At 37.9% G+C, this 26,165-nt stretch overlaps 1 protein-coding gene and 1 long non-coding RNA gene across 2 annotated transcripts in view; one reads left to right on the forward strand and one right to left on the reverse strand.

Annotated features, from left to right (window-relative positions):
* The window catches only part of LOC135231440 (uncharacterized), a 31,313-nt gene extending 24,650 nt beyond the window's left edge, over positions 1 to 6,663 (forward strand). Inside the window, exon 3 of the long non-coding RNA XR_010322072.1 lies at positions 905 to 6,663. This is a non-coding gene — a long non-coding RNA (uncharacterized LOC135231440). The remainder of the gene's footprint in view (positions 1 to 904) is intronic.
* A 2,710-nt stretch (positions 6,664 to 9,373) lies between these two features.
* Positions 9,374 to 25,160, reverse strand: EPGN (epithelial mitogen). The gene is made up of 5 exons (XM_010594137.3): positions 20,912 to 25,160; positions 20,285 to 20,374; positions 18,107 to 18,227; positions 16,885 to 17,037; positions 9,374 to 14,899 (listed from the first exon to the last, which is right to left on the reverse strand). Exons 1-5 carry the CDS (start codon positions 20,952 to 20,954, stop codon positions 14,845 to 14,847), a joined length of 462 nt encoding a protein of 153 aa, XP_010592439.1. The 5' UTR covers positions 20,955 to 25,160; the 3' UTR covers positions 9,374 to 14,844.
* Positions 25,161 to 26,165: the final 1,005 nt, after the last annotated feature.

Consider the following 26,165-nt stretch of genomic DNA (forward strand, 5'->3'; position numbering starts at 1 on the left):
AGATGTGTGGATCACATCATAGGAAATGCAAGGCAAATTACCAAAATGTGTGTGGTGAAAAGTAATAATTCAACATGAAAATATAAAATTTTACCAGTGCCAGCACAAGGATTGGATTTGGCATCAACTGACATTTCAGGACATTTTCAGACCTATAGTGACAGAGAACATCTTTTTTTTTTTTTCTCATATGTTCTGGTGACAGTGACTCTAAATCACAATTTAATTTTGGATTGACAGTCATACATTAAAAAATATTATCGTATGGAAAACTTTACATGGATGACACATAGGGAAAACCATGACACATAATTTTAGCTGCAATAAGATTTGTGCTTTCCGTTTTATTCATGCTGCTTCTAAACACACTAGAACAAATATACTCACGTAAGTTTGAATTAAAAAAAATCTTGTGGCTAAAGTTTACATCAACATTTAATCCATGTGCTTTGAACAAGAAGTTTTGAGTGCAATCTCTTTGAAAGTCCCTGGTCCTGAGTTTTTCAGACTTTTTTTTCCATCTTTCAAAATCATAAAGAAAAAAAAAAAGACTGAGAAGCAACATTCTCCTTTCAGAGAAAATGATTGTGTTGCTTGCTTTTCATCTCTATCACCAAAGATCTCCAACAATTTGTTTCTATGAGTAATTGGGGTAGGGAGTATACAGTATTATTAAAAAGATTCTTAAGCACTGCCTCCTGAAATTAAATTAGAACTGTCTTGTTCTGTTTGGAGCCCAGGAATCTGAATTTTAACCAACATCCTCTCCATATGATTCCTGTACACACTAAATTTTGAGAATAGTTGATACATGGACTTTATTAAAAAAGCACGACAGTTATTATACCAAGAAAAGTTTGTGTCGTTGTTAATTAAAAAATAAAATTTTTTTTTTTTTTTTTAGGTGCTGTTGAATCGGTTCCAACTCATAGGGACCCTATGTACCACAGAATGAAACACTGTCGGTTGACCAGGTAGCTGTCTTCCAAATTTCTTGGCACAGACGAGTGAGCACTTCCAGATCTACATCTGTTTGTTGAAACATCTCAGTTGATATTCTGTCAATCCCTGGAGCCTTGTGTTTCACCAATGCCATCAGTGCAGCTTGGACTTCTTCCTTCAGTACCATCAGTTCCTGATCATATGCTACCTCTTGAAATGGTTGAATGTCAACCAATTCTTTTTGGTATAATGACTCTGTGTATTCCTTTCATCTTCTTTTGATGCTTCCTGTGTCATTTAATATTTTCCCCCATAGAATCCTTCACTGTTGCAACTCAAGGCTTGAATTTTTTCTTCGGTTCTTTCAGCTTGAGAAACACCAAATGTGTTCTTCCCTTTTGGTTTTCTGTGTTCAGCTCTTTGCACATGTCATTATAATACTTTGCTTTCTCCAGCCGCCCTTTGAAATCTTCTGTTCAGTTCTTTTACTTCATCATTTCTTCCTTTTGCTTTAGCAGCTCAACGTTCAAGAGCAAGTTCCTGTCTTTTTAATGACCTCTTGCTTTCTTCATGTATGATGTCCTTGCACGACTCGTCTGGTCTTCATTCATTAGTGTTCCACACATCAAATCTAGTCTTGAGATGGTCTCTAAATTCAGGTGGTGTATACTCAAGGTTATACTTAGGCTGTCATCAACTTGTTCTAATTTTCTTCAGTTTCAACTTGAACTTACTTATGAGCAATTGATGGTCTGTTCCACAGTCGGTCCCTGGCCTTGTTCTGACTGATGACATCAAGCTTTTCCATCATTTCTTTCTACAGATGTAGTTGATTTGATTCCTATGTATTTAAAGTACACAAATTTCTGTGGAAGTTGGCCATTCGCTTGATTACTTCCAGATCACATTCATTTATAGGAAAACGACTGATACTAACAACATATTGAGCAGTTTGGGTCAAGGTACACATAACAAAGGCAAGTAGAATTCAAAATATAACATCCTGCAGTTAGAAAATTTGTAAACTGGATTTGCAAGATTCAGTTAGAAAAAGACCAAGAAAATGGACATTTTTCAAGTAGAAATACCATAGGTGATTGAAATATAAGTAATTTAAAAAACTGTTCTGCGACCCATAATGGATTTTAATAATAAAGCAATTCTAATGTAGCTGATGGAAATTGTTCACAATTTTCTTAGGTAAGGCATATACTAGTTACTAGAATTCGTGATTCTAGGAATCTGATTACTAGAATATTACTGGTAGAAATAACCCATAAAATGAAAGACTGAAACCCCACATAACAGAACTTGTTATTCAGTGAAGCATTGTTAATGAAGTGGTCTGTCTTAAATTTATTATTTGTTGAATAAGTCAATTTTTTAACCCTATGCTATTAAGATACACTATGGACCCATTTTCACTTTTTGGGTTCTTTTAAAATTTTTGTTTTTAATTTTTAGGTATTATTACTCACATAGAAAAATAATTACTCCATTATGGGTTTGAAGGTTGATGTTGTTGTTGTTGTTAGGTGCTGTTGTTTCGGTTCCGACTCATAGCGACCCTATGCACAACAGAACGAAACACTGCCCAGTCCTGAGCCATCCTTACAATCGTTGTTATGCTTGAGCCCATTGTTACAGCCACTGGGTCAATCCACTTCGTTGAGGGTCTTCCTCTTTTCTGCTGACCCTGTAGTTTGTCAAGCATGACGTCCTTCTCCAGAGACTGATCCCTCCTGACAACATGTCCTAAGTATGTAAGTTGCAGCCTGGCCATCCTTGCTTCTAAGGAGCATTCTGGTTGTGCTTCTTCCAAGACAGATTTATTTGTTCTTCTGGTAGTCCATGGTATATTCAATATTCTTTGCCAATGCCACAATTCAAAGGCATCAATTCTTCTTTGGTCTTCTTATTCATTGTCCAGCTTTGACATGCGTATAATGTGATTGAAAATACCATGGCTTGGGTCAGGTGCACCTTAGTCTTCAAGGTGACATCTTTGCTCTTCAACACTTTAAAGAGGTCCTTTGCAGCAGATTTACCCCAATGCAATGTGTCTTTTGATTTCTTGACTGCTGCTTCCATGGCTGTTGATTGTGGATCCAAGTAAAATGAAATCCTTGATAACTTCAGTCTTTTCTCTGTTTATCATGATGTTGCTCATTGGTCTAGTTGTGAGGATTTTTTTTTCTTTATGTTGAGGTGTAATCCATACTGAAGGCTGTGGCCTTTGATCTTCATTAGTAAGTGCTTCAAGTCCTCTTCACTTTCGGCAAGCAAGGTTGTGTTATCTGCATAACGCAGGTTGTTAATGAGTCTTCCTCCAATCCTGATGCCCCATTCTTCTTCATATAGTCCAGCTTCTTGGATTATTTGCTCAGCATACAAAGTCAATAGGTATGGTGAAAGGATACAACCCCGATGCACACCTTTCCTGACTTTAAACCAATCAGTATCCCCTTGTTCTGTCCGAACAACTGCCTCTTGGTCTAAGTAAATGTTCCTCATGAGCACAATTAAGTGTTCTGGAATTCCCATTCTTCGCAATGTCATCCATAATTTGTTATGATCCACACAGTCGAATGCCTTTGCATAGTCAATAAAACACAGGTAAACATCCTTCTGGCATTCTCTGCTTTCAGCCAGGATCCATCTGACATCAGCAATGATATCCCTGGTTCCACGTCCTCTTCTGAACACCTGAATTTCTGGCAGTTCCCTGTCGATATACTGCTGCAGCCATTTTTGAATGATTTTCAGCAAAATTTTGCTTGTGTATGATGTTGTTGTATAATTTCCACATTTGGTTGGGTCACCTTTCTTGGGAATAGGCATAAATATGGATCTCTTCCAGTCAGCTGGCCAGGAAGCTGTCTTCCATATTTCTTGGCATAGACGAGTGAGCACCTCCAGTGCTGCATCTGTTTGTTGAAATATCTCACTTGATATTCCATCAATGCCTGGAGCCTTGTTTTTTGCCAATGCTTTCAGAGCAGGTTGGACTTCTTCCTTCAGTACCATCAGTCCCTGATCATATGCTACCTCTTGAAATGTTTGAACATCGACTAATTCTTTTTGGTGTAATGACTCTGTGCATTCCTTCCATCTTCTTTTGATGCTTCCTCCATCATTTAATATTGACCTTAATGACATGGATGGAGTAAAGCTTTCAGGACCTTCATTTGCTGATGTGGCATGAGTCAAAATGAGAAGAAACAGCTGCAAACATCCATTAATAATCGGAACCTGGGATGTATGAAGGATGAAACTAGGAAAAATAGAAATCATCAAAAATGAAATGGAATGCATAAACATCAATATCCTAGGCATTAGTGAACTGAAATGGATTGGTATTGGCCATTTTGAATCAGACAATCATATAGTCTACTACGCTGGGAATGACATCTTGAAGAGGAATGGTATTTCATTCTTCATCAAAAAGAACTGTTCAAGATCTATCCTTAAGTACAATGCTGTCAGTGATAGGATTACTATCCTTGTGCCTACAAGGAAGACCAGTTAATATGACTGTTATTCAAATATATTTTTATGCACCAACCTCTAGGCACAAAGATGAAGAAAGAGAAGATTTTTATCAGCTGCTGCAGTCTGAAATTGATCAAACATGCAATCAAGATGTATTAATAATTACTGGCGATTTTAATGTGAAAGTTGGAAACAAAAAACTACTGTTGGAAAATATGGCCTTGGTGTAGAAACAATGCTGGAGATCGAACGATAGAATTTTGAAAGACCAACAACTTCTTCATTGCAAATACCTTTCTTTCACCAACATAAATGGCTACTATACACATGGACCTCTCCAGATGGAGCACACAGAAATCAAATTGACTACATTTGTGGAAAGCGAAGATGGAAAATCTCAATATCATCAGTCAGAAGAAGGCCAGGGGCTGACTGTGGAACAGACCATCAATTGCTCAGATGCAAGTTCAAGCTGAAACTGAAGAAAATCAGAGCAAGTCCATGAGAGCCAAAATATGGCCTTGAGTATATCCCACCTGAATTTAGAGACCATATGAAGAATAGATTTGACGCATTGAACAGTGGTGATCGAAGACCGGACGAGTTGTGGAATGACATCAAAGACATCATATATGAAGAAAGTAAGAGGTCATTGAAAAGACAGGAAAGAAAGAAAAGACCAAGATGGATGTCGGAGGAGACTCTGAAACTTGCTCTTGAACATCAAGCAGCTAAAGCAAAAGGAAGAATTGATGAAGTAAAAGAACTGAACGGAAGATTTCAAAGGGTGGCGTGAGAAGACAAAGTAATGAAGATTGATACCTACCTATATTCCTCTAAACTAGCATATGTATAGAGCCAGTTTTTAAAGTCTTATTATTTCTTATTGTGAATTTGTCTAGAATGAAAAATTCAAATCACTGTAAATTTTTTTTGTTTTAATATATTTTAGCACATATCAATCCATCTGACAGATTGAAAAAATAATGGGGCAAATGCTTTGAGGTATGGATTGCAGAATGAATATTATTTCAACTACAGTGCACACTGGCTTTGATGTGAAATATCCTATCAGAAATTTCCATGTCATAAATTTGACTCATACATGTAACACTGCACCATTTTCCCAATCAATACTAAGGATGCCAAGAAATTCACCTGTCTCCTTCAAAATATCCAGTTGTTTTACCATGAGGCTGTTTACAAATTCATGGCATCACAGATGTAATCATAACTACATCAAATTTTATAAGAACATAATAACTAAAAATTAAAGTATCTGCTTGTATCCAGTTTTAAGGTTAAACAAAATTGGGTTAAGCTCAATCTTTCAATTATTTGTTTAATTTTAAAATGTGAATTGATTTTAAAGGTTTAGGTTGAGAGATAAAGGATGTAATAATGTCAACGTAAAAATCAGTTCTGACACGCTGCTTGTTTTGAAAATGTGAATTTAATCCAACACAAAGGAACAATTTGAACATAGTGGGAATTTTGTGGTTGTTTACGTGTGATTTTGTCTGAGAGAAATACTAAATGCATGCAGAAAACTGCACCTAGCTGAGCAGAGCCATGTAGGAATACACAACTTCTTCCCCATACACACACACACACACACACACACACCCCTCAAGCACCTACCAGCCACCTCTGCTCACATGTGTATATGCGCCACACTGAGGGGCAGATTACCCAGTCAGCAAGGTAAGCACAGGCTTATTTGTGCTTACTTCCTAATCTGTAGTGACCAATTTCACATGGGCTTCTAAGCCCCTGCTTACCTTGTTCACTGGATCATCCACTCTGTCAGGGATTGTAAATTTGAAAAGAGGCTTTGATTCTGTAGAAAGGTGTTGTGAGGTTGGGAGAGAGACAGGTGCCAGCCATACCTAGAGGTACGTGTGTTGAAAAATATGAAATGGTTCACCACAGATGATCTGGTAAGCACCTGCTTACCTTGCCTATTGGATAATCTGCCTGTGGCTACACCCATCCACATCTGGCATGACAACTTTCTGTCCAATTTCAGATAACCCTTCCTCCACCACTTCACAATAACTCACAAAGTACAATCCTGCCAAAACCTACTTCCACAATCAAAGTTCAGGTCTTTTTCCAGATAAAGTGCAATACTGATTGTAGTATTATATATTTATAAATCATTTTAAATGTGTAAAACTGTGCTACCATTTTTTTGTTTCCTGTTTCTTTAAAATGTCACTGGTGAAGTTTTTGAGTGTGGTGTCTTTAACCTCAGTGCAGTTTTGCACAGTGTGATGATTTTTAGCTCTGCGTATGTCATAACAAAATTGATGGCCAATAAGAGTTTCAAAGGAATTGTGAATGTTCAATACTTCTAATATTTATTGAATGATATGGTGTTGTAGACGTTTTACATACAGTAGCTATCTAATTTAACTTATAAAATGACCCTCTGGGTTAGTTGTAATTATTACCTCCATTTAATCACAGAGGAAACTGAGATTCAGCAAGGTAAAACATTTTATTCTCAGAGGACTGGTAAGCAGTGGAGTTGGGATTCAAAGCCCACCTATCTGAGATTCCAGATTATGCTTCAAAAAACATTAGTCAAACATTCCTGCTGTTATTTGTTATCCATTCGGCTCCCAGTCATGGCGACCTTGTGTATAACAGAATGAAATGTTGTCCGTCCCCCGCCATCTTCATTATTCTTTGTATGTTTAAGTAGATTGTGGCAGTTATTGTGTTAGTCCACCACATTGATGATTTCCCTCATTTTTGCTGACCCTCTACCAGACCTATCAGGGGCCCTGGTGGTGCAGTGGTTAAGAGCTTGGTTGCTAACCATAAAGGTCAGCAGTTCAAATCTACCAGCTGCTCCTTGGAAATCCTATGGGGCAGTTCTACTCTGTCCTACAGGGTTGCTATGTGTCGAAATTACCTCGATGGCAACAGGTTTGTTTTGTTTTTCTACCAAACATGATGTCCTTCTCTAGCAATAGGGGCCAAGCCTTAGTCATGGTTAAAGCACTATCCTCACTGTAGCAGAAGTTGCATGGAGAAACACCAACACTCATGACTCTCACTCCCCAAAAAACCCATTGTCAAGTCAATCCTGACTCATAGTGACCCTATAGGGCAGAGTAGAACTGCCCCACAGGGTTTCCAAAGATTCTGTAAATCTTTACAGAGTAGTGGCTGGTGAGTCCGAGTCATCGACCTTTTGGTTATCAGCCCAGCACTTAACTAATGCACCACCAGGGCTCCTTGGCTTACACCAATTTCTCACTAATTAAGAGTATAGTATTAGGCCTCTCTCTCTATCTCTCTACATACGGAGCCCTGGTGACACAGTAGTTAAGAGCTCAACTGCTAACCAAAAAGTTAGCAGTTTGAATTCACCTGCCGCTTCTTGGAAACCCTGCGGGGCAGTTCTGCCCTGTCCTATAGGGTCGCTAAGAGTCTGGACTGACTTGGCCACAATGGGTTTTTTTTGGTTTATACACACATACATATATACTTCACTGGTTTTGCTCCTCTAGAGAACCCAACTTAATGCAATGCCCCTGTTAGGCACTGACATAAAACAGCCTGAACTTCTCCTTTCCAGTGCTTATCATACTTGCAATTAAATAATTATATGTACGAAAAAGAGTAAAGGACTAGGAGCTGGACAAACATGTGGCCAAATCCAGGTTCTACCACTGCTTATAACTAAAATGCTCTAAATTTCTGTTTCCTTATCTGAAAAGCAGGGGACAGTGATAAATAGCTAACATTCGTTGATCAGTTATTACTACTCTCAAAACATTCTGTGAGACAAATATTACTCCCTTTCTACAAATGACAAAATTAAGGCTTAGAAAAGTTAAGAAACTTGATCAAGGTAGCACAGTTAATAAGGAGTAGAGCTGAAATTTAAACTTTGGTCGTTTAAACTCCAAAAACTTGCCTTCTTAACCACTATTCACCACAAAAAAACAAAAACAAAAACAAAAAAAACTCATTGCCATTGATTTGATTTCTACTCATCACAGCCCCGGCCCTCAATAAAACCTTCCTGCTGGCTGACTCTAAAGACTGAGAGACATACCGCATATAACTTACTCAGCATGGTGCCCTGTTTATGGTTTGAGCATAATGAATAAAGTCTATCATTAATATTATGACTGGAAGTTAGCCAAGAACATAAATAATAATACAAAGCAGAATGAACGCGCCATTTGAGAGGTATATAAAAAAAAAGATGTCAAAGAAGTTCAAAGGAGGGAGAAATGACACTTGTAGATAATATAACTCTTCAAGGAGGAGGCAGTATTTAAAAATAAATATGTAGGATCCTGGCAGACAGTTGAGGAAGGGAACTAACACACAGTTAGGGATTGTGGTTCCATCCAGGGAGCAGAGAGTGGCTGTTGGCTGCAGGTGATTGTATTTGTAGGGAGCATTGAGAAGGTGGAGGCCAATGGGAGACCACCTGAGCCTCATCTGGGACTGTATTGTCTCCCAAGCATGGGAGACAATGTCAGAGTCAGTTTTTGAGCAGGGAGGTAACATAAGCAGGGTTGTGCACTGAGAAGGCAAATCTGGCAATGATTGTAGCAGAGTGTAGGGGTGTGGGCAGGGCAGGCTGTCTGAGTCATTAGATGCCGTTCCTGCAATTACGCAAGTGAGTGAGGGTTCTCCTACTGAGCACATTCCTGAGCAACTTTTAGATCTGAGAGCCCATTATGACTGGAGGTTTGCAGTACAACATCGCCCTCTAGAGGAAGCTTGATGACTAGATCAGAGGAATTAGGGAACCAAAACCAAACCCACTGCCATCAAGTTGATTCCGACTCAGCGACCCTATAGGACAGAGTAGAACTGGCCTATAGAGTTCCCAAGGAATGCCTGGTGGATTTGAACCGCTGACCTTTTGGTTAGCAGCCATGGCACTTAACCACTACGCCACCAGGGTTTCCTTACATTAGGAAGGACCTTAAAATCAAAGCACGGCTGTAGACCTAAAGGCCCACAGGAACCCTGAGCTGGTAGCCCAAGTGACAGAAATGATGTTGAGGGCATACTCCTTCTAACTAAAGCTATGTGAGAATATAGAGCCAGTGTTCTATGCATTCTGTTTTTCAAAAGAAGCCAGGAAGGTAGATTTTTATGATAAAACATCTTGATGTCTAAATATGTGCTTGACTAAAGCCAAACATCGTGAAAGCCAAAGAAACTGTGTTTGTGAGATGGATCTTCCCTACAGACTGCTGGTTTTCAACATACAACTTCCAACCACAACAGGAATGTAGAGGTCATCTTCAGAGTCTAACTTCTCTACTTAATAGATGAGAATACCATGTCCAAAGTGGTGCGGAAAAGTTAAATAATCACATGGTGGGACTAGAATACAGGTTGTTTGAGTCTCAATCCATTAGACAGATCATATACATATACGACTCTATATATCTATAGATATATCTATATACATATCTATGTATATCTTTCCATATTTGTCTCTAAACTGGACCAACAGAATTTACTGTTTTTCTCCAGGGTGTACATAGGGTTATGGGTAGGATTGAGAGTGAATGGTGGGAACGATGTTGATGAGATTAGGTTGTAGATATAAAAACTACTTGCATCCCTCACTCCTCGTCCCATCTCCAAACTGAGCCAGCTGTGTCCTGTACCTGTTGCCGTCGAGTCGATTCTGACTTATTGTGACCCTGTAGGACAGAGTAGAACTGCCCCATAGAGTTTCCAAGGAGCAGCTGGTACTCTTTTGGTTAGCAGCTGTAGCTCTTAACCACTATGCCACCAGGGTTTCCAGCTGTGTCCCAGTGAGGGTAAAATCAGTGGCAGCAAGTCCTCCTCCATAGGCTGAGATTGAGGTCTTCCATGTGGCCTCCTGATCGCCTGAGTCTGGGGAATAAACCCAGGTTCATTTGCAGTCTAGAGTCCCTCTCCAGACTGAGCACTCAACTGCCAGCAGGCACTTGAGGCCTGTTTTGGCCCCACCCTAAGGATCTTAATCCTCTGTAGATGACACATCTTAATCATCTGGAGATGACAGCAGGAATTTTTTTGTGGTTGACCTCTGAAAAGGATATTATTTGATACATTTTAAAGAAAAGAAACTTTACTAACATATAAATCATTTGGGATATCTCTAAATTCATCAAGAAATCAATCTTCAACACTAATACTTTCCATAAAACACCGGGAAGTGTTATCATTTGGAGTTTAGATGAGGGACTTTGGCATCAAATCTCTCTGAGTTTAGGTCCAGGCTCCGCCACTTAAAGTCAATGTAACCTTAAACAAGTGAATCACCTTCTCCAAATCTCAGTCACCATCTGGTGTGAATTCGTTGAAATAATGCAAATAACACTCTTCAAACACTGTAAGTGCCCATAAATAGTAGCTATATTATACTGTTGCTTAAACTTAATTTGCCAAAGGACTTAACGTTGAATCGATACCAGTTATCAAGTCCATTCCTACCCATGGCACCTCCATTTGTGTCAGAGTAGAACTGCGCTCCAGAGAGTTTTCAATGGCTGATTTTTTCAAAAAGTAGTTCACCAGGCCCTTCTTCCCACATGCATCCGGATGGACTTGAACCTCCAACCTTTCAGTTAGCAGCTGAGCTTATTAACTATTTGCATCACGCAGGGACTCTTATTGAATCAATTCCCTTGTGCAATTTTAAATAACTAGAAATGACATTCTTACGAGATGTGAGGTCTAATTAAAACCTTAAAGATCAAAGGTAACACTTGCTAATTTGATAAATGCAAATCAAATTTACAGTCTTAACCAAAACTTAATTTGCAAATTTGATCTTAGGCAAATATCAATCTAAATGACTTATGTTCTAATAATACCTGAGGCATAAAAATTACAAAGACTGATTATATACACAAGCTGACTAAACAATTTTCCTTGTTACCAAGTAATCACGTTCCTAATCTTTATGAGATGTTTCTTTGGAAGCTGTGGATATTTCCCACAATGTGGAAGGTCTGTTGTGTTTAGTTTGAGAAGAAGAATGAAATATAATGGCTGGACACATTTATTCAAGTGGATACTCTCAAGGGACCTAGCCTTTGGTTTCTTAGGAAATTAATTGCCAGACTCCATACTCCAAGCAGTTAGTGCATTGATTGATTGAGTAATTAACAGACATTTGAGCTGAATTTGGAAGATATGCTTCTGAATGTGCTACTGAATAGGACCACACCAAAGGTCTGGGCAGATAATGTGGACTCACCCAGATTAGCAGTGCCACAGTCTGACAAATTAAATTTCAACACTTCCAGTTCATCTTGGCAGCTGCTTGTAGCTTGATGTCATGCAACCATGATGTAAGCCATAAAGAGTGGTGTTTTGCAATAGAGAGATCCTGGTAACCCATCCCAGCTGTGTGGGTTGCAGGATATCAATATTTGTATCACACCACGAAAAGCATGTTACATTTGGCATATGGCTTAAATATATGGCTTACTCAGGTTCTTTCTGCAGAGAAGAATTGTCCTTACGTTCAATATCAAAAGCTTAAATTGCTGATGTTTGCCTTGTTGTTTTCTTAAGAATTTTTTTTTTCAATTACATAGAACAAAAGGAAACCACCTTGACGTCACCAAAATGGACGATTCAAAATAAAGCGTTCTATTTATATTGTTCCAGGAAACAATAAAAAGATGAAACTGTTATAATTTCTCCCTCTTCAAGCATAATCATACAAAAATCTAACTTTGGGAAAGAAGATACAATGGCAAGTAATTGTCATTCCTTTTTTGTATACTTACCAGTTCAAGTGTGTGTGAGATTATAGTGTTTTCTCCTGCCCCCATGATGCTCTAAGAGGCTAAACGGTAAAAGCATACGTGAATATCAATATCCTAAGAATGTATTCCGCAGTCCACGATAGAATATGTCTTAAAGAATTGAATGATAGACACAGGGAGGAGACAAAATGGGGAATGAAAGACATTGACGAGCCCCTCCACCAGTTTGATTTAATCACAGTTGCCAGAAGGATGTCACCTAATGATGAATCAATTAATAGCTGGAAAACTAGTTCTGATGCCAAGGCTTCACATGTAGGTTTTTTATTTTATTTTTTTCCAGGATCTTGTCGAATATACAAAAACTTAGAAGATGAAAAAATTTTGCACAACATCTTGTATTTATGCATTTTCTCCCTTAAATCCTGCTTATGTATGTAAATATTGCCAGATATGTCTCTAGCTCCGCAGGAATGCTACAGATGCCTTCCTGTAAAATTAGTTCTGAAAAAAAAAAGTTACGGAATCACAAGATTATTTTGTATGACAAACCACAAAGTGATGGCTTCCCATAAACCACAATCTACGTTTCCATAGACTCTCGCTGGGTGGACTTTTATGCTGTTAATGCATACTGTACCACCGGTGAAAAAATTTGAATCTCTGTTGTTTTGGTTTTGGTTGACTTTTTCATCTGGCAATCTGGGAATTTTAATTCTCTCTTTGATGTTTTTCGAATTTCAGTTATACATATTGTGTTTACGATCTACAAGTATTTATAGGCAGCATCTTCCCCCTTTTAGGTTATGACCTCTCCAGACTCTATCATTTATTCCCCTTTCATTTCATCAAGATAGCCTTTCCATCGCCTTCATTAAGTTTTGTTGTTTCTTTCTGGGCGCTCCCCAGCTTTCTTACATCTTTTTGAAATGCTCAGGAAGGGCATAGCTTTCTAGGTGTGGTTGCTGGAGTCACTGGGAGGAACCTTCCCCTCCCCGCTCCTTGGTATGACGTAACCTTTGGACACGGTGTGAGAGCATGTGGAAAGTGCTGACCTGTGATGCTTCTGCGTGAAACTCCTGCCGAAGAAAAAACAAAGCAACTGCGCACCTTCTATTCAAAGGGAAGCAGCATGTAAAGTTTTGATTCAGCCATGAATGAAAGATCATAACATTTTAAGTGGAAGGCTTGTTTACCAGGCTTACCAATGTAAAAATATTAAAGCTTGATCCTCTTTTAACCAGTCTCATGATCAGAATTGTTTTGCTTATCTATATCACAATGGGGGAAAAGAAGTTCTTTTAGAGTGAATCTAAAAGAAAAACAGGAAATACTATTGTCCTTTAATTTCATTTTTTACTTTCTTTGTAAACAAATCCTTAAATTATTATTTTATAAACCAAACAGTTTGTAAATATATACCTAAAGTAACATCCAGTGGTATGTTTTGGGGTTAGAGGTGGGATGGGGCTGGGAGCCTTGAAAATAATCTCGCCTTCGGTGCAGATCCGGAAAATTTTCTCTCTTCTCCCACTATCAAATTTTAAAGCTAGAAGGGCCTTATAAAAAATGAAACCAAAATCCAAAGAAATTAAGGGACCCGTATAGGACTACTTGAATTATGTGACAGAAATGATTAGAGAGAAAAGGTCCTGATTTCCCAAACAGTTCCACCATAGCTCCATTTTCTCTATGTGAAAAACCTATCATCAAGTGTTCAGAAATGGTAAAGAAAATTTCCACTTTGGTTGTTGGCTGGTGAAAAATTCTTATGTTCAGTTCTTCAGTTTCTATTTAGGGCCAATTGTAGACTTTTATTCATTAGGAGAATTCTAGGATTTTGGTCCAAATGGATGGTCACTGTGTAATTCCACTGACAATAGGAAGAGCTGATGAACAAAAGCATTAGGGGATCAATGAGTCCAACAAAAAGTTTTATAATCCATTCAGAAACAGAAATGTTTTGTCTACTCTGGACTCAATATCCAGATAGCTCTCAGTCCTCAAACACTCTTTAGCTTATTCCATATTTCACAGATAAAGGCTGCACAGCGTTGTGACAAGCTGGGTGTGATTTGCGTTTGCTTGGACATCCTATTTTCTTCTCTCTGGTGTCGTTTGGTCCACTGAAGCTGCCATAACACTGATTTCATCATAAAAGTTGACATCACACTCTTTTAGGCACCATACCAACAGCATATTTGGGACTAGTTCCATAGTGTGCATAGACTTAGACAAGCCCCGTCTAAACGTTCTAAAATGCTGGTAGGAAGCATATGAAGAACCCAAGCTTGACATCGCTTTGGCTTGCTGCAAGGTAGATAATTATTCCCATGAAAATTTACATCGCCATGGTCAGAAGGCTGAAACTCAGTGTTTCTGCAGTGAGAACAATAACCACGTAATAACAGCAAACCCAGTGTAGGACTAGGAACTTGGCTTCGGTCACTGTAGCTTGTTCACTTGACTCCCATGGCACCCTAACTAAAGACCAACGTCGAATTTTTTCCTCTCATCTTATTGTTATCCCAACTTCCTTCTTTTTTTCAAGTCTAGTCAGCTTGAGAAGTTTTCTTGTTTCATCTGAAGATTTCTGTTTTGGACCCACTGATTTTTACAAATGTCTGGATGAATTTCTCTTACAAAGGCCTCACAGTGGTCTCCCTCCAGAGCAGATGTTATAAGGCAATTTCAGTTTCAGACACCTAAAAGAGAGCATTGGTTTCCATATCAATTTGACTGTTGTTTGTATAGATTATTGTAGATTATATAAATGTGCTGGTGTAGCATTTGCTCTTTGTACTTCACCCAGCTCCCCTTTACCCAGCTGTGGACCCATCCCTCAGCAGCTGTGAGTGTTAAAAGGCTCACAGCAGTATCCCACTCCAGAGAATTTCCCTTAGCCAATGAGCATCTTGCCAGGATATAGATTCCTGGAAGATCGCAACCTCCTGGAGTTCCTGGATGTCACAAACAGTTAAACACTTGACTATTTTAACTGAAAGGTTCTTGGTTCAAACCCAGTCAGAGGCTCTTTAAAAGACAAGGCCTGGCGATCTGCTTCTAAAATGTCACATCCTTGAAAACCCTATGAAACACAGCTCTGATCTGCAACACATGGCGTCACCACGAGTTGGAATTGTCTTGACTGCAGCTGGTTTGGTTTTTGGTTTTGGCCTCCTACTCTGTCAGGGGATTGTGTGGCCAATGACTGACTGACATGGGATGCTAAAACTAAGCTCCCTTGCCTCACCGGGACAAGCTTGTGATGCCATTCACATTCTAGATCTCCCTGGAATCAGGTTGAAGCTAGACTTCAACTAAAGCCATTTCTTTCTTAGTTTCTTTCTCTGATCTATCTGCATTCCTTACTTTCTAACAAATTTCACCACAGAGCACACCTTAAACCAATCACTTGTACCAGAATCCCCAACTCTGGCTCTGTTTCCAAGGAATCTGACCTCAGACAGCTGGTTTATCAGCTTTAAAAGGTCTTACTTCCTTTTTTATTTTATTTTATTGTCTTAGGCAAATCTGAAATTGGTACAACATATAGTTGATTCTTTCAGAGATATGATTGTTAAGCAAAGCAAAATTTTTCTAAGTTTATTCAGGCAATCTTGGTCATTTTAAAAATGACGATCTAGTTAAATGAGTATAAAAACTTGTTAAAAAATCCTCTGCTGTTGACTCGATTCCAACTCATAGTAACCCTATAGGACAGACTAGAGCTACCCCATATGGTTTCCAAGGAGCAGCAGTGGATCTGAAGTGTCTTTTGTTTAGCAGCTGTAGCTCTTAACCACTACGCCACCTGGGTTTCCAAATACAGTATAGCAAGTGAAATACATTTGTATTTTTTCATTAATGTATATAACATTATTTCTTGACTTTTTCCTAGTTACATGGATTTAAGGAAAAAATAGTAGTGTAGAAAAGCCAAAAATAAGGATTAATACATAAATAATTCACATTTATTAGTAGATCAAGTTTATCTTCTTAGGTTTTTAGCAGGAGAAAGTATCTCCTGAATATACCCCAGCTGAAGTCTGGAAAGAAAGTGGCCCATGTTTGTCACACATTCTCATTCAATTAATACTCATTTCTTGATTTGTTCATTCAACAAATGTTTGCTGAGTGTCTATTGTGTGCTAGGTACTGCATTGTTGTTGTTGCTGCTGTGTGCCATCCTGCTGATATCGACTCATAGTGAACCTCTATGACAGAACAGAAATGTCCCATAGGGTTTCCTAGGCTGTAATCTTCACGGGAGCAGATCACCAACTCTTTTTACCTTCGCTGCTGCTGGTGGGTTCGAACCACCAACGTTTCGCTTAGCAGCCAAGTTTAGGCACCAAATACATGATTGAAAACAAGACATAAGTAGTCCTTTCCCATGGGGCTTATTGTCCTTTTCACTTATAACTTTGATATAGGCAGACAGAGATGAGGATAAAGGGAATTTGTAAAATGGAACTATCGTATTGGAACTGAAGGTAGACTTTTGTCAGTTCTCTGAGCTTATGAGAAAAGGCATCGAAACAATTATTATGTAGAAACCTACCAGATTTATGCCCCATTTTCACTAAAGAATTACACATGCCAATACCTGATACATTTGTAGGGGCTCAATAAATACTTGTCAAATGAATGGGTGCCAAGTGGACTTCATATTTTGTCTTTTTCATACCTCTTTCTTATGTAGCAGTAAAACATAGCAAGAAAACTACTTAATAGTAATCCAACGCCAATCCCAATTGCAATGTATTTTTCATAAGAATCCATGGCATATGAAGTTAAAGTCAAGTGCTCACACCTTTCTCCAGTATAACCAGTTAAACACCTTTAAAAAAAAAAAAAGAATGTATAATTTTAAAATCCATGACAATAGAAGTACAAAGAAATGATCAATTTCAAAGAACGAAAAAATTCTATGGAAAGTAAATAATTTGAGTAGGAGAGGCAAAACACCAAATGAAAGTCCATCTGTTACAGGTAATGAAGTAGCTATTGTTTTATAATAATTATTTCATTAAGACCCCATATTAATTCAACTTCTTTGCTTGGTAGAGGGGAAAGATAGTATGGTTGCATGAATTGGTCTAGAAAATCCTTAGCCTTCTCTTTCATAGGAGGATTTGAGCAAACCTAAAGGTTGGTGGTGTGAGCATACCCAGAGGCACCTTGGAAGATAGGCCTGGCTATCTACTTCTGAAAACCAGCCACTGAAAACCCTGTGATGCACAATTCTACCCTGACACACATAAAGTCGCCATGAGTTGGGATCAACTCGACAGCAACTGGTTTATGTTGCTGTAGCACTTTATATTATTGAAGTGTTTTGCCAGTCTATTTCATTTCATTGTACAAACAACCCTGTGAAACTTTGAATATAAGTAGAGAAATTGAGATGTAGGGGAATTTAGTGCTGAAGTCACAGAAGCAAGGCTGGAATCTTGACCCTGCTGACAATGTAATAGCAAGATTAGAATATTATGCTTTTACTGGTAGAATAAAGAACAAACAAACAAAAACCACTTGCCCCTATCTCCTAGGGTGATTTTGTCTTGGTATTTTAAATATTCAATATGGTAAGAGGCGTACTAACCACTTGAATATGTTGTTAAAATGAGGATTCTGATTCAGTAAATCTGGAGTGGGGCATGAGATTCTGACAAGCTCCTGGGTTTCACAGATGCTGCCAATCTGAGAGCCATACTTTTGAGAAATGAGAATTTGTATCTTAGAAAAAGACTCCTTAGATATTCAAATACGAAGAGGACTCAGGCATGTGCCCATTTTACTAGATAAGCCAGAGGTGAGGACATATGGCATGTGAAGCACTACCAACCACTAGAAGCATAAATTCATCTTCTCCTGGCTCTAGAATCTGACAAGTTCTTTGCAATTACCTGCAGATAGCTTTCTCCAGCTCATGGTGGAATGCGCAAACACCATTGATGCAGTAACTATTGTGGTCTTCCAGGCAAGGAGGAGAGAACTTCAAGGCTATGGGTCCTTCTGCATAGTCAGCTAGAAAAGGATATCCAATAGTAACAGATGATGTGGGTCATGATTTTATGGTTGATTCTTAACACATATGTAAAGATAACTTCTCTTTTTAGAATATTCTTTGGATGCTCTCTCTTTGAACTATTGTTCCCTTGGTAGGTTCTATACAGGGGTAGAATTAATATCATTCAGACATAAAAAAAAAAAAATCCATTAATTAATTAAGGGGTGGAAGTGGATTGACGATTGTTCCGTTCTTTAGCTACATAACAAGGTATAGAGGTAAAAGTTTGCCAAAAGGTGGCAGCATTGATTCTAGTCATGGTTATCAATGCTTCCCAAATGTTCCCAGAATGCTAAATATAGACGAATTCACAAAATCTTTCCATTTTCCCCCTTTACACTTGAGAAGTCAGAACTTAGGAAGTTTCAGATTTACACTTGTGTAAATGAACTTGGTTTCTCTTTCTTTCTCAGGCAAGAGTAGCTTCAGAATTTTCCCCTTCTTGTGCACTGCCGTGAGTAGCTAATTGTAAAGGGCTGTCTTTCCTAAATGACTTCAGAAGAAGCACTGCTATCATCTATACAAGAAACCAGAAACAACATATGGCTCAGCCTTAACAGTTAAAGTTATTCTAAGATGCACACTGCTTTTGTTTGCAAATTGATGGGTATTTTGGAAAAAGCCAATGGATAACACCTTTTTTATTTTTTATTTTTATTGTACTTTAGATGAAGGTTTACAGAACAAACTAGCTTCTTATTAAACAGTTAGTAACATATTGTTTTATGACACTAGTTAACAACTCTACAACAGGTCAACACTCTCCATTCTCCACCTTGGGTTCCCTATTACCAGCTTTCCTGTCCCCTCCTGCCTTCTAGTCCTTGCCCCTGGGCTGGTGTGCCCCTTTAGTCTTGTTTTGTTTTATGGGCCTGTCTAATCTCTGGCTGAAGGGTGAAGCTCAGGAATAACTTCCTTACTGAGCTAAGAAGGTGTCCAGAGGCCATACTCTCAGGGTTCCTCCAGTCTCTTTTAGTTCAGTAAGTCTGGTCCTTGTGATTTAGAATTTTGTTCTACATTTTTCTTCAGCTCTGTCTGGGACCTTCTATTGTGATTCTTGTCAGAGCAGTCAGTAGTGGTAGCTGGGCACCATCCAGTTGTACTGGACTCAGTCTGGTGGAGGCCATGGTAGATGTGGGTAACACCTTTTTAAAAATTTATAGTGAGATGAGGAACTTACCTCATTTACTTAAATTTTACTTTCCTCTATATCCAGAAACAAAATATTTAACTTGATCTTTTTTATTTGCTTGGCTTTACATCAGGAGGCAGTATGTGATTTGCCTCCCTGAGAATCATAACCACCTAATACACAGGTCTTGCCAGGAAACAAACTTTCCAAGTTCACCTCTGAGAGTTCAAACAGGTTTCAAAAAATGCTGATGCTGAACAGCAGCCCAAAGCCACTGTAATAACAATCATAGAATAGAAAGCTTATCGTCACTTTTAACAGCAAAAATTCAGTTATAGCTGGCTAGGAAATAGAGCAAATGCTTTAAAAAAAATAAAAGCTTCTTCTCCCCCCAAATCTCTCTCTCTCTCTCTCTCTCTCACACACACACACACACACACAGAGGAATAAAATCTTTCCAATGATAATGGAAAGTGAATTAATGCTTCTTTCTGTACCCATAATTTCATTGGCTGAAAGCTTACAGTCACAGACCAGCACATGATGTCACTCATTAAGAAGGCCAGACGGGGTCTATCTGCCTCTGGGCATGCCTGGCTCATTGGGAACCAAGCAGGAATCAAGCAGAAAATGTGAAGCATTTCACATTCAGAACAATAAGTGAAGACAAATGTTGTTTCCCTCATGGCCTACATTTCCTCCTTTTAAAAAGGCAATTCTTGATGACACATTGACCTGTCACTTCCTGCTAAAAGAGTTGACTATCTAATAATAAAATATATATTTAAATTTTCTAATGTTGCTTCTATCAGAATCCAGAATTCTCCTAAAAGTTAAAAAAATATATATATATCTTGAAGTACAAAAATGCAAAGAAAATACCTTCTGTTTTGTTAACCGTCCAGTTACTCTGCTGGATTGTGATTGGTGGTGTCACAGTGATGGCTGCCTCTTCAGTAAATGCCGCCATTGCTGTATCAAATGGGGGAAAGGCATCTTTAACACACAAGCCTCCTTCCATGTATAAGCAACAGGTCTAAAGTTACTCTTAATTCTGAATATTCCTATTTCTATTCTACTTTTAATTCTTTTACAAGTGAAATCCATACCCTAACTAGGGCAATTTCCTGTTTTTCATTCATAACAATTCTATTGACTTCTATAATAATTTAATATTATGGAAAATAGAAACACACTAATTTTTAACAGAAAGTAAACACATTTAGATAGAATTCAATCACAAGGACACTATTGTAGTTAAATATATTAACTACTCTGCAAGTGTATATAAAGCAAACATTTCAGAGGTCTCAAAAAGAGGTGTCAGACATATCAGGGGAGAAACACAGACTACATAAGAAACTAAATTAATCCAGAGATTCCTTGTTCCAGTCTTTGTCATGAAGAACACCTATTAAAAGCCAACTTCTCTCTGCTTTAGAGAAAATAAATCCTATTCTCATTTAACACTGATACAAAGTTAACAAAATAAAAAAGGAGATTACCTACCATTGAATAAAAGATAGACAGATACTGGGAGTCCGAAAGCCATTTCCTGCAGTTGCTTAACAGTGTCTTTCTCTTATCCTTCTAGACTGACGGGTGGAAGGTTTTTACTGAGCTCTCTGAGTCTTTCTTGCATTTATATTTCATGAAGCGTCATCTGGCAGTTCTTACCAATCAAAAAAATATGTACTTCTGGCAGCAGCAGAGAGCCTCCAGGCGCTCACGCACTTGTTTAGGATACCTGTGTTATCTAGCAGTGTGATCAAGTTTTCTTTTGAAACACTGGTTTCCTGTTACCTGTGGGCATAATCATGCTTGTAAAAGTACTTAAAACAACAAAAAGAATCAGGGAAAGCCCCACTGGTGTGACCAGAACTATACCAGCCCAAAAGATACCAGCAACCTAGATAGCCTCTGGACAAAGATGAGTTTTAACATTTGTAAACCAGAGAACAGTAAAACCTGTTAATTAAAGAAATATCCCTGAAACTGCGGTCAGTCATACCATGGCAGTCCATGGTGTATTCACTATTCTTTGCCAACACCATAATTCAGATGAATCAATTCTGCTTTGGTCTTCTTACTCATTGTTCAGCTTTCACATGCATATGAGGTGATTGAAAACACTATGGCTTGGGTCAGGTACACCTTAGTCCTCAGAGTGACATCTTTGCTTTTTAACACTCTTATTACCCCCTGTGAGCTGTATAGCCAATCCAGAAATTCTGTCATTCAGCAGCATTGAAGAACAAGAGAACTAGTGTAAAAACAAAGAAGTTTAGTATTTCTTTTTATTTTTTGCTACTCAGTTTTACTATTGCATATTCTGCAAATATAATTGTTTTAATAGGTTAACATTTATTTTATGTCATTCTGCCATTTAATCTTTTTTGGAGGAAATAGTATATGTTACCAAGGTAAGGGAAAAACGTCTAAACCAGTGTCGCTAAATTAGGCTAGAAAGAACCAGTAAAGTATCAAACAAACAAACAAACAACCCCCCCAAAAAGAAATAAGATTAAAATTATCTTTTAAGATAAAATTAAAGTGACTTTTAGGTTGGGTACACCTAATGAATAGAAACTTAAATTTAGCTCAACATTCAAATTTTTCTCAAAATTAATCTAATTATGATTACTAAAGAGTCATTTTAAAGGTCAAAATATATAATCACTGCTGTTACATTTTGATATTAGAGCTTCCCATGAATTTTTGCTTGCCCCAAATTATTATAAAAAATTAAAAATATCTTCTTCTGAGGTGTTGTGCCTTTCTATCAGGAATTTCAATTGCTCATAAATTCTGCACCTTGAAAACATGTTCAAGATAGGTTATCATTTGTATCATGTCCATCCAGCAAGTTAGATTTACCAGAAAGGATCCCTTTCTCTATTCAAATATGAATTTGGCTTTAGAAATCACACAAGAATGAGCTTGTAGAACTCATTATAACTTGGGCAATCTTTTACCATAGGAGTCATCATTTTAAAGTTAAAAGAGTACTCAGTACTTGGCTCTTTTAAACATGCCTACATTTTGTATTTCTACTTTTGTGTTTTTTTTTACTGTTTATTTATTATTAAGGTAACTTCTGGATAATATTTTCCCCAGGTGAATAATATTTGAACTATAAATCAAATAGTCCTCTTTTGCACCATTGGCGACAATTTAAAAATAAATCATGTTTTGTTGTTGTTATGTGCCATCGAGTCGGTTCCAACTAAGCACAACAGAACAAAACACTGCCCGGTCCTGCACCATCCTCACAATCGTTGCTATGTTTGAGCCTATTGTTGAAGCCGCTGTGTCAGTTCATCTCTTTGAGGGTCTTCCTCTTTTTCTCCAACCCTCTACATTACCAAGCATGATGTCTTTCTCCAGGGACTGATCCCTCCTGATAACATGTCAAAAGTACATAAGATGAAGTCTCTCCAACCTCACTTCCAAGGAGCATTCGGGCTGTACCTCTTCCAAGACAGATTTGTTCATTCTTTTGGCAGTCCATGGTATATTCAATATTCTTTGCCAACACCATAATTCAGATGAATCAATTCTGCTTTGGTCTTACTCATTGCCCAGCTTTCACATGCATATAAGGTGATCGAAAACACTATGGCTTGGGTCAGGTACACCTTAGTCCTCAGAGTGACATCTTTGCTTTTTAATACTTTCAAGAGGTCTTTTGCAGTAGATTTGCCTAATTGCAATACTTGGTTTGATTTCTTGACTGCTTCTTCCATAGGTGTTGATTATGGATCAAAGTAAAATGAAATCCTTGACAACTTCAGTATTTTCTCTGTTTATCATGATATTGTTTATCGGTTCAGTTGTGAGGATTTTTGTTTTATGTTGAGGTGTAATCCATACTGAAGGCTGTAGTCTTCGATCTTTATCAGCAAGTGCTTCAAGTCCTTTTTGCTTTAAGCAACCGAAGTTGTGTCATCTGCCTATCACAGGTTGTTAATGAGTCTTCCCCCAATCCTGATGCTGTGTTCTTCTTCAAATAATCCAGCTTCATTTACATTTGAAGTCCATTTTCTCAAATTATTTGCTCAGCATACAGATTGAATAAGTATGGTGAAAGTACACAACCCTGACACACACCTTTCCTGATTTTAAACCATGCAGTACCTTGTTCTGTTCAAACAAGACTGCCTCTTGTGCCCCCATGAACACAATCAAGAGTTCTGAATTCCCATTCTTCTCAATGTTATCCATAATTCGTTATGATCCACACAGCTGAATGCCTTTGCATAGTCAATAAAACGTCTTTCTGGTATTCTCTACATTCAGCCAAGATTTATCTGGCAACAGCAATGATATCCCCCATTATTTGTCTCCTTCTGAATCCGGCTTGAATCTCTGGCAGTTCCCTGTTGATGTACTGCTGCAACCATTTTTGAATTATCTTCAGAAAAATTAAATCATTTCTAAGGACTAAATAAACGATCACAAATCCTTTTGCAGCTTCTGAAGGGAGATACCAGGACTGGCACTAAATATCTTTATTTCTAAGACTGGAAATGGAGGTGCAATAATCATCTTTGTAATAATTAATATCTGATGCTTGCATAGTGCTTTGCATTTTACAAAGAGTTTTCATACATGTTACTTCAATTCTTTCCTCAATAATCTTAGCCCAAACAAATCCAGTGTCTAACATAAATTTCCAATAAACCTGTTTTGAACAAATAAATGGAAGTTACAAAGAATTAAGTGTCTTGCCAAAGGAAAACACCCCAAAATGAGTACTTGAATCCCAATGTTTGGATTTCAAATCTTATGCCCTTGCCATTTCAGTGGCCGTGTCCTCTGGCAAGAATTGGTGTACTGATCTCAGAAGAAGCCTCTTAATTATCTCCAAAAATCGTGCTTTAATTAAATTGCATTTATCATAAGAAACTAAATATTAAATGAATTGTGGCTTTGGCATACATTTTGGGATGACAGAAACAGAGAACCCTCATTAACCAGTCCTTTCTTCTCTGCATCTCACATAGCATTTGTCATCAGAAATACCATACTTGAGTTTGGGATGCAAGACCATATCATTTCTTCATGTAACATATAATAAATATAAATTATTAAAGTGGGGCATATAAGGGAAGGTTCATATGAGGCTCCTGCAGTCAAGGAATTTCCCATTGTCACTTCCAGTTCCTGGACACTCTGTCTGTTCTTGCCAGGGAGATTCAGTCCTTTGAAGCAGAGGAGAGTAGAGCTGGGTCATAGGATCTTTGTTCTCTCTGGCTAATGAAGCAGTGTTTTGTCCATCTGCTGTCTTGTTGACTAACATTCTTAAGTCAGACAATTAGACACGCTATCACAATCCTAAATAGTTGCTTCATGTCATTCAGTGGTACATCCCACAGAAGATTCTAATTAGGAGGTGCCTACCTGTGCCCTTTAAATTTCTACAGTTGGGTGTCAAAGAACCTCTTCAACGTCTACATTAAAAAAAAATTTTTTTAGGTCAAACATATTTTTCCCCACTAATAAAAAATTTAAAACAACCCTCAAGTTAGTTGGTAGGAATTGTGTAGCCATATTGAGCTCAATGAGTGTACACTTTGCCTTTATTAAAACCTAACCATTCTCTGCACATATAATTATTAATACAAATTTAGAATTATTAACATATGAGATGATGAGAATACAGAGATTAACAAGTAACTGGGCCTTATATAAAATATCTTGCACTGATATCTACTGTTTTTTTGCAAATAGTACACCCATGTAACGGACGCCCACACATATAATGCACGCAGCATGCTTAGGAAAATAACACATGAGGGAGTTGCACGGTTGGCCAAAAAAAAAAAAAAAAAACATATAACGTGTGTTACTTGTGTAAAAATATGGTATTTAGAATTCAAGTGGAAAATAACAGAAAAAATCTAAGACAAGGTTGACACATTAGAAACAAAAATAGAGCACTTACAATTCTGTATAAGCCTTATCCTTCCCTCTAGATCTTTCTATTCTAACTACCTCCCCCCTCCAACAATTCTCTCAAGCATATTTAATCTCCCCTCCCCATAATTTTTTTTTTCTTCCCCATAAACTTCTTCATTGGTATTGCTTTTCTCATTTTCCTTCCTTCCTCCTTCCCTTCCACTTCCCCCTTTCCTTTCTTCTTTTTTTCTGATTCCTTTTAGCAGGTACCACATCCTAGCTTTTAATCAAACTTAAATTTATTTCATTTCTAGACTGTAACTTTTTGAGGTCAGAAGCAATGTCTTCTACTTCCTTTGTATAACACAGGACATCTAACCCAACACTGGGCAGTGGTCTTCTCCCAGTCTATGTCAATGTCTAGAAATCTCTACCTCTATCTGCATCTATATTATAACAGATTGTGTGGAGTTAGACCAAAACGAGTGTATACATTTATTTCTGACCATTCACTTCTCTTATTTTTGCTGTCCAATGCCTCAGATTTTTCACATTTAAAGTATATGCTTGTCCTCTACACATTTCTTCAACCACTTCCTATAATCATTCTTCACACTTCTATTCTTACTGCTGAACTGAAACCACTCTCTCAAAAATCACCAAAGTCTCTTTAAAGTCAAGGCCAGCAACTTTTTTCTTAGTCTCTTTGACATTTTTTAAAACATTTGACACTGTGGAACTCCTAGGTGTTCTCCATTGGTTTAATATTTGCTGTCAGTAGTGATTTTCAAATGCTGGACTTCCCTGACTCAACTTCCGTTCATTACACTCAAGCATTATTCAGTTAACTCCTATAAAGTCA

Source organism: Loxodonta africana, chromosome 5 (genome assembly GCF_030014295.1).
Source record: "Loxodonta africana isolate mLoxAfr1 chromosome 5, mLoxAfr1.hap2, whole genome shotgun sequence".
Taxonomy (NCBI): domain Eukaryota; kingdom Metazoa; phylum Chordata; class Mammalia; order Proboscidea; family Elephantidae; genus Loxodonta; species Loxodonta africana.